Source organism: Eptatretus burgeri, chromosome 6, assembly GCF_056783735.1.
Source record: "Eptatretus burgeri isolate ZD-2024b chromosome 6, Ebu_testis_v1, whole genome shotgun sequence".
Classification (NCBI taxonomy): Eukaryota; Metazoa; Chordata; class Myxini; order Myxiniformes; family Myxinidae; genus Eptatretus; species Eptatretus burgeri.
In genome coordinates, this window is record NC_140966.1 from 93,368,685 (window position 1) to 93,378,684 (window position 10,000).

Sequence of the window (10,000 nt, forward strand, 5' to 3'; positions counted from 1 at the left end):
CTGTAGTTGAATAAAATGTGTAAAATGGAAGCCGTTACTTGAGCCGATCCTTGCATCCTTACATGGCAACAACAAATCGGGTTTCTTTCTTTTGGCAAAGCATCCCCGGAGTAAATGATTTGTATCTTGATCTTGTGAGAATGGTGACCCTTGAAGATTGTGTACATGCTTTCCTGTCCTAGGTACGTGTTCTTTATCGATGTGTGCAACTTGGACACCGTGCATCTGCGGTTTCGCTCTCTCTCGCTGTGTGTGGCACGCTGCCCAGAAACATCACTTTCCACGATTGCTGAAGTACAAAAGTTTGCCAGCGTCAATGGTGAGAGTTATTGCCAACCTTCTCCGCAGCTGATATCGCCTTGCCTCAAACACTTGAGCATGCATCTTCCCGATCTTTCTTTACCTCTGCCACCGAAGGTGGACGGAGGTGGTGTTTTCGCCCTTGATTATTTGTTTAACTTGGTGAAAGTATATTGGAATGTGGAGTTGTATGTTGGTCTGTAGCGTCTGTTTGTTTGTTTGTTTGCTTGTTTGTCACATTATGTTTGTCCACAGTTTTGAAGCCATCGTTCTGATTTTTTTTTTCTTTTCATGTGTATGTGTACGTAGGTGACCGGCCAAGAACCACAATGCACATTTTTTTTTTGTTTGGGATCCGGATACTGGAATTATAATTATTATTATTTATTTTTAGCGATTCTTCACCATATCAAGATTGGGCCAAAAATGATACACAGCACGATATCTCAAAACCTTGTGGATGGATTAGGATGAAACTCAGACAGATTGGGTGTGTGACGAGGAAGAATTGATTTGATTTCGGTGAAATGTGCCTTTCAGGCTTCTGTCTGTGCGCCTTGCAGGTGGCCATGTTTGTTTGTTTTTTCCTGAGTCCCTTGGTCTTTCTTTTTGGGTTCCAGCGACTTCATTATCAGATACCCATTGGAAGATTATTCTCCTTCCTCTTGTTTTTATCTTGTGGACGATAGCCGACCATTCTTCTTCTACTTGTAGAGTGGGGGTTGTTCCCGCGTGCCTGTGCTAACTTTTAATTGTGTGACTGGTGCACCATCACATGGAAGAGAGGCACAACGGTCATTGTTCTTTGATCATCTCCTCGCTGATCGCTGGTTAACTACCTGGTGTTGTCAACATTCGTCTCGCATTGGATCTCCCTGACCATACGGCGTGACCCTACCGATTGTGCGGGGTGAGCACCTGGCCCAGTACGCTGGCGGTGGACAGGCGCAGGTCACGTTTCAGTGACCGTAGAAGCTCGAACAGAGTGGTTTTTTTTGCAGCCTCGGTCAGAGCGGTATCTCGTTACGATGCCTGGAACTGCACCCTGCGGAGTGTGGAGATGGTCCGGGCACTGGGTGCCGTACTTATTCCATGCATCCAAGACTGAACTGTAAGGGGCGCTTGTCCCACGTGACATACAGATGAGATGTTTTATTACACGCTAGAGAATACCCAGACAACACGAAGGGATGTTCCACAGACAATGAAAACTAGTACTGTTCAGACTCCTGATGAATGTGATGAAATACCACATATTCAAGCGAATTGTTCAAAAAGATTGTCGTACTCAGGAAAACCAGCTGCGAGTATTGAATGGTCCAACTATTGATATCAATTGCGAAACGAAGCAATTGATCAGACAACTTGGTATAGCGGGGAAAAAGGCCACGAAAGAGTGGACTGGGAGGAAGACATCTCCGACGAAAGATTGGTATTGTCATTGGTAACAGGAGTACCATTGATAGACTGCGTAAACCCAGAGTGCGGTGCTTCGTTCCAGTCGGCATACAGCAAATGAACAATTCTGCTCGTCCTTCTTTGCCGAGGGTTTTTGGCAAAAGCCAGATCGATTGTATGTCGAACAGATGAATTAAGTGTCCTACTTCGACAGTGATATTGACATCGCTGCTATAACAGAAACTTCACAAACACATGATATTTCAGATGAACAATTGACACTTGATGATTGTCTTATATTCACAAACCATCGCCGCATACATCGTGGCAGTGGAGTGGCATTATATGTGAAGAAAGACTTGCTAGTTCATACTCTACCCATGATTTCTGTTCCTAGTGAATTTGTGTATTGTTAAGACGAAGACCGTACAGGCTGCCTATGTTGATATCAAGTATCGTTGTCTGTGTAGTGTATATTGTCCCCAGGGTCTTCACACCATGCTACTTTGATTGATCACTTAACTACCACGATTGATATGCTTGCCATCATGTATGTAGATTGTGGATATGTTATCTTGGGTGATTTTAACAGAGTAGATGTAGAACCGTTATTGAGGGTACATGGTCTTAAACAGGTGGTATATAAATCTACTAGAGGTGATTCTGTACTGGATTTGATTATTACCAATTTTCATACACATTCCATGAGACCGGAGATCGCGTCTGATGGGATTGAGTGACCATAACACGGTTTTGTGGATTCCCAAAAACGGGATGAAGAGAGTTAACAGGGTTATCAGGAAAACCTCACATCCATTGACGTACCAAAACGACTATGAGTTTGGGCAATGGATTACATCGAAGACTTGGGATGAGGTTCTCGCAGCATCAGATACCCAACTGAAGTCTGATTCCTTCTACAAGTCGCTCCAAGAGGCTGTTGATAAACATTTTGAACGAGAAACGGCCAAATTACATTTAGCCGATAAACCCTGGATGACTGCAGGAGTGAAAGCTCCAATCAAGCATCGCCAAGAAGCATTTGCAAGTCGCTCAATGACCCAATAGTTGTACAATAAGAACTTGGCTGCAAAGAAGATTGCTCGAGCTCAGTTGAACTTCTACGAGAACTCACTGGGTGATCTAAGAACATTTGATCCTTTCAGGTGGCGGCATGGTATCCAGATGCTTGCCCACAGGCTCCGGATACCTTCTCCTATCATTGTGCCAACAATTTCTGAAGGTACTGATGATCAAATAGCTAATGCAATCAACCACAAATTTTGTTCGACATCACAAAGCCAACCACCCCTACTTTTTTATGAACTTCCGTCATATCTACCTGCTGAAAAACCACCTCAACTTGAAGTGTGGGAGATGTGCCATGAATTGAGCAAGATCAATGCGAGGAAAGCCATTGGCCCTGATTACGTTCCAAACAGACTTCTCAAGGAGTTTGCATGTGAACTCTGTATTCCCATCACTGATATATTCAATTGATCATTGAGAGAGGGCAAACTTCCACAAATCTGGAAAGATGCTGATGTGATTCCTGTACTGAAGGAAAAGCCAGATGTTCTCAAAAAGTTGAGACCAGTTGCTCTAATTTCCAGTGCGTGAAGGTTTGCAATGGATTTGTCACCAGATGGATACAGGAAGATATGATACCCAATATTGATGGGCATCAGCTTGGTAGTCCTAGAGTCTTCAACCACACACTGTTTGGTTGAAATGTTGCATGAATTCTATAAGGGCCCTGATAAAACTGATACCATTGGGAATGTCGTTGTTACAGATTTTTCAAAAGCTTTGGACTCGATCAATCATACAATTGTCATAAAACTCATCAAGTTAGGAGTCAGAAGAGAAATTATCCCGTGGTTCTATAAGGGCCCTGATAAAACTGATACCATTGGGAATCTTGTTGTTACAGACTTTTCAAAAGCTTTGGACTCCATCAATCATACAATTGTCATAAAACTCATCAAGTTAGGAGTCAGAAGACAAATTATCCTGTGGATAGCAGATTTTCAAACAAACAGAAGACAGAGGGTGAAATACGAAGGCACTCTATCAAAATGGAAATCATCGAGCTGTGGAGTACCACGGGGAACAATGATTGGTCCTCTGGCATTCCTTGCCATGATCAATGGATTCATCAGAGTTGCAGAAATGGAAGTACGTCGATGATCTGAGTATCGAATAGGTGAGAGCAGCGAGAGCCCCCTCTACAATACAAAACGCAATCACCAAACTCAGTGAATGGTCTGATGAGAACCATCTTCACCTGAATACAGCTAAATTCAAACAGCTGCAACTTTGCTTGTCCTCAGAACCACCTGTCCTCAACCTCGGAACCAATACCCTCGATGTTGCACAGGAAACCAAAGTACTAGGAGTATGGCTCCAAGATGACCAAAAATGGGATGGGCAACGAAAGGAAATTATGACCAAGAGCAAGTCGAGAGTGCATTTGCTGAGTAGATTGAAACAGGTCAATATCTCCAAGTCATACATCCAGCCAACACTTCAATATGCTGCACCAGAATGGCATCCTGGACTAACAAAAGGGCAAACTAAAGACCGAGAGAAAATCCAAAAAAGAGCAATGAGGATTGTTCTCAGTAACAAGTTCGACTCCTATTCGGATGCGCTCATAGTTTCTGGAATTAAACCACTTGATGAATAAACCTATGTTCCAAGTTTGCATCCTCTTGTGTGCGATCTCAGAGGTATAGTAACTGGTTCCTGAAAAACGAGTTGGTTAGGTGACAATAATAAGCCAATTAGATTTTGGTTGAGGTCCGGATCCATATCCAGCCAGTCAGTGCGATACAAAAGGTAAACCGTCCAGTTTGGGGGAGGTATGCGCTCTGAGTGTCATTCTAGTTATTTCCAAAATGATTTGCATTAACTGCCCATTTTAACGCAATTTTCCTCAAGCCACTGGAGGCACACACCGTCGTTGGGCACATGCCATGGACCCCCTTCCAGTGGTCATCAATTTGGCTTTAACTTAACATACAACTTTCCTAGCTTCTGCACTATGTAGCACTGCGTACAGCATGAGAATCCTGTTGATTTCATTTTCTTTTCCGAAAGTTTTGTATCAGACACTCTCCTAATCTCACCTTCCGTTTTGTACAAACCCCAGGTTCCTTGCTATGCGATTACTCGGTTACTCCAGAGAAGTATGCCACTGGAATGGAAGGGGGATTGTGTCCAAAGTTGCCTGTTTTGCCCAGGTACTTATTCCTTCTCTTTCTCCTTGATTCCTTCATGACAAATGCATTCACTTTGCCAATGTTAAATTCACACCTTTGAGACCAAGCTCAAGGCTTTAATTTTAGCTTCAAATTTGTAGCAAAGGCATAAATAACAGCAACAACAAATGTTTTAATCGTTTTTCTATTGTTTCAGCAAGCCACTTCCTTTGCTGCATCGCTGCGTGCCCATTGAGCCACCTTGCTTTGCCGACCTTCTCAAGACTGTCTTTGGTCTCTTCAACGACCTTGATATATTCCAGAAGGTCATTGGCAGTGTCATTGCCAGCCGAGACATTGTCTTCGGCCTCTGCTTCCTTTCCCTGGGTGCGTCTTGTTAAATTTTGTGTTGTCAAATGCAGGATTTGGTCTCGATTGTTGTGTTTGCGTGCATCCGCAACCATATCTCGGACATGTATGGACTGATTTTATTCGTACCTGGCACAAAGACGAGACATGATGGTGTACGTAAGCATGTCATTTTGTTTTCGAGATGAGATTCAAGATAGCCGACTGGCGGCCATTTTGTTACTTAAACCTATCCCCAACCATTTATCCAACATTCATGGACCGATTTTGTTCAAACTTGGCACAAGCACAGTACACAATGCCATACACTTGCGCCTAACTTTATTTTGCGATCTGATCAAATATGGCAAACTTGTAGACTGGCGGCCATTTTAGTTGTAAATACCCTGATGTTGAATACGTCCTCGACCATTTCTCGGACGTGCATTTACCGATGTTCTTCAAACTTGGCACACTGATAACGAATGATGGCTTAGATATGTGCGTCATTTTATTTTTTTCATATCCAAGATCATATCCATGATAAAGATCATTTTCATATCCAAGATGGCGGATTGGCGGCCATTTTAGTTGTAAAAAAGACCCCGATGGTGAAAACATCATCAACCATTTTGCGGACGTGCATTTACCGATGTTCTTCAAACTTGGCACACTCATAACGAATGATGGCTTGCATATGCACGTCGTTTTTCGAGATCATATTCAAGATGGTAAAACTACCACGATTGATATCGTTTTCGTTTGTTTGACTTGAATGTTATTTTGCCATTTTGTTACTTGAAAGTGTCCCCAACCATTTCTCAGACAAGCATGGTACGATCTTGTTCAAACTTGGCACGAGCACAGCACATGATAGGACACTCGTGTACCTCAATTTTATTTTGCGATCTAATCGAAGATGGCTGATTGGTAGATTGGCGGCCATTTTAGCTGTGCATTCATATGGGCGAGCCCTTAAACTCCGTGCGGCAAAATTACTCAAACAACAGGGGCTGTGACATTTTGTCTTTTTTTTACTTGTCCTATTTACATCCTCTATAAACATCTGCGATGAAGAGTAAAGTTGCGTGTTAACTTCTCATCATTCGGTGAATTTGAATTTATTCTCTGCCCGTTTGCACCGTACCTCCACGGCGAATGGCATGAGGTCATGGGCCATTAAGTTTCATTTGCATTCATTTTGACCAGCCTTGAGCAGGTAGTCGAGTGGCAAGGTTTTCCTGCCGAGATACAAATGGTCAAGTTTGAGGCTGATCGAGATGTGTGCAAGGCTTTTATTGACCACGTCCTCCCACTCGGTCGCCTGTGCTGTGATCCTTGGCTTTTTGTGCTCTTATTGTAAAGTAAGATTCTCTTCCTTGACCTCGTTTATGTAAAAAAGAAAGTCCACGTTCACCACCGGCCACTATTTATGTGGTTCATCAGTTTTCCTCTTCAGAAAGAATGGAAGTATGTAAAAGTCCATGTTACATATTTATTTATTTATTGAATGGCCTTGTATCATGTAAGTACAAACTGGACTTGCAAGATCCTCCCCCTTGGCTCTTTACCTGGTGCCACTTGCCATACTTTGAGGTATTGAGAAAACGTGCGTTTGATCTGGGACCAAAATCCATTCCAGCCACTGGGATATGACTCATTTATTGGGTGGTCGCTAGACTACCCATATTCTCAGGTTTTCCGTCTGTTTGTTTGTATGTATTGGACAGCTCTGGAGGCCAGAGGAGTTGACCGATTTTGATGAAACTTGACTGGTAGGTTCATACCAGGATCTAGTTGTATGCTTTTGAGCACCGTTGCTATGGACATCACCGTTGCCTAGCAACGGGACTTTTAAATTTTTTAAAAAAATCCGAAAACATTTTTTTTTTGGGGAAAATCAAAAATCGGCTTCCGAGCTTTTATGCGCACTATAATCAATCTCTTTGTCAAAAAATTTCAGCCCGATCCGTCAAAAACTGTATGACTAGTATGCAATTATGTAGCGACCACCCATGTCGCCTACCGGCTTGTTTGTCTGTTTGTAATGGACAGCTCTGGAGGCCAGAGAAGTCAACCGATTTTGATGAAACTTGACAGATGAAACTGATGAAACTTGTATGCTTTTGAGCACCGTTGCTATGGATGCCACCGTTGCCTAGCAACGGGACTTTGAAATTTTTGTAAAATTCCTAAAAAAAAAAAAAATCGAAAATCAAAAATAGGCTTCCGTGATTTTATGCGCACTATAATCAACCTCTTTGTCAAAAATTTTCAGCCCGATCCGTCAAAAACTGTATGACTAAAATGCAATTATATAGCGACCACCCATGTTGCCTCCCGGCTTGTTTATTTATTTGTTTGTTTGTTTGTTTTTCTGGTTTACCTCGTTTTAAACATTTATCCTTGCGGTACAGACATGGATGTGTTGTTCATTCTGTTGTCGCCTGTGTATTTTCTGATATTTTGAGTAAAAAATCAACACCAGCATTTGTGCCATGCTTAAAGACTAGTTGAAATGGCTTCACTAATATCTATTCAATTTTTTTCATCCCCAACCTCAGTCATTGAAGTAGTTGCGCAATCGATACTTTAATGGAAATGGTCTCGGGTTAAGGGAATAATTGGGGATTGAGTAGAAGTTATTTCTTCGTAAGTGTTGTTGTAAATGTGCTATTTTTACCTCTGCCACTGAAGGTAAGGGAGGTTATGTTTTCACCCCTTTCTTTCTGTCTGTCTGTTTGACTGTGTACAGGATATCTCAAAAAGTTGTCAACGGATCTGGATGAAATTTTGCGGACATGTTCGGTGGACACGAGAATTATTTATTTTTTTTAAAGTGATTCTTCGCCATTGAGAGATGGGGCCAAAAACGTATAAACTGTAAAACGATACACTACTGTAGAAACATGATATTTCAAAAATGTATTGGGCTCGATATGTTCTCATGGATCAGGCATTATGTGGCGGAGGTATATGCTCGACTGAGTGACCTTCTAGTTCCCACATTGTTAGGCGTGTCAATGGAATCGTGTTGGAAATAACTTCGTCCCCCTCCCCCAGCCCATCATGTATGTGTCTAAGCTCCTCCTTTCTGTCGCATGAATTATCTTCTTTGCCCCATTGTACATCCGTCTCTTTGTCTTTAAAAATGTTTTTTTTTTTTTTTACTTTGATTGACCGATGGGTGTGTGTCACAGACGGGCCGCACGCCAATGGCTGCACTTTGTGCAGTACAACTAGAGCGGACAAGAGCTGAGGTACGCACCTAGGATAGTCTGGCACACCCTGTTGGTACGTGGGGAATGCTGGGAGAGAGAGTGCGCGAAAAGAGGAAAAAGAGCGGCACGCAGTGCTCTTGATCTGTCGCTACACCATCTCTCCCCCACTGGCCCTCACGCGAAAAGAAGAAAATGCGGGGGTCTTTGAGTCTATGTTGTCACGCCTTTGTATTTCCTTTGTTTAATTCTCATGTACCTAACCCCTCGCTCTCTCTACCTACCCTACCCAAGTATCTCGACTGCTCGTGGACTCTTGTATCTTTTGCACCTGAGAAAGATAAGTTTCTCGCAACCCTTGACTCTGATTCTGTAACTGGACAGGACGGCATCAGCTCGTGTGTCCGAACAACCCATCCTCTTTCTGTTCTGTTCACCCTATAATTTGCCCTAGGTCATCTTCCATCTGCTTGGAAGTCGGCCAACATGGCCAAATTACATCAACAAGGTGCAAAAAAATCAGAACCTTAACCACAGACCTATTAACTTACTTCCAATCAGCAAGGTCATGGAATCCATCATTGCAGTTGATGTGAGAGCCTTCCTTTTCTCCAACAACCACATTTCAAATCGCCAATTTCGACTGAGACTCGGTCAATCTACCCTGGACATGCTGCCTCTGCTCACCCAACAATGGATGGGGCCCCCAATCTCAGATATAACATCAGGGCTGTCTATCTTAACATCTCGAGCTTTCGATACAGTCTGGCATCCTGCCCTGCTCTCCAAACTAATGCTAATTGCACTCTTGCAAACTAATGCTAAACTCTTGCAGCTAATGTGTGGCTCTCAGCAGAATACTTTAATCTCCTTTCCCTGTTAAAGGGGCTGTCACACCTTGACGATTTATGAAAAAAATTGTCTAAAACGCTGCCACACGTCGAATACGTTATGGGTACGTTTTGTGTACGTTAAGAGCACGCTGAAAAACACTACCATAGGTCGTATTACGCTGGTTTAAAACGTTGTATTTTTCGGTTGTCCAAAAAATTTTGCATGCTTGAAATTTTACGATGCACTCGGCGTTTGGCTCACACGTTCCGCTCCGCTGGCCATAAGTTGTAGGCACGTTATGCGATCGTTGACACACGTTAATTGTATGTTACTCACAAGTTGAAACACGTAGAGGTAACATTCGCGTACCCGAAACTTATTTCTAACCTATGAGTAACGTTTTGTAAGCACGCTACACGAACGTTCTTCACACTTCGCAACACGCTACTTGAAAGTTCCTCATACGTCAAAACGCATCAAAGTAATGTTTAGGGTACCCGTGACTTATTTATAACCTATCAATAACGTGCTTGGAAATTATTACGCTATGCATACGCAAGACTATCGTTGGGCATAGGTTGTGGACCACTAAAACACGATCAACAATCGTTGGTATAACTTATGTATAAGTTATCGAAGCGTTCTGTGTTCATTACTAGTACATTATGCATTTGTCAAAGTCGTTTTTAATACTTTAAA

At 42.6% G+C, this 10,000-nt stretch overlaps 1 protein-coding gene across 1 annotated transcript in view; it reads left to right on the forward strand.

The window, feature by feature from the left end:
• The window catches only part of LOC147025353 (choline transporter-like protein 1), a 75,542-nt gene that overhangs the window by 29,689 nt on the left and 35,853 nt on the right, over nucleotides 1-10,000 (forward strand). Inside the window, exons 4-6 of the mRNA XM_085886248.1 lie at nucleotides 183-319; nucleotides 4,853-4,943; nucleotides 5,119-5,288. Coding sequence (XP_085742374.1) covers nucleotides 183-319; nucleotides 4,853-4,943; nucleotides 5,119-5,288 — 398 coding nt within the window. The remainder of the gene's footprint in view (nucleotides 1-182; nucleotides 320-4,852; nucleotides 4,944-5,118; nucleotides 5,289-10,000) is intronic.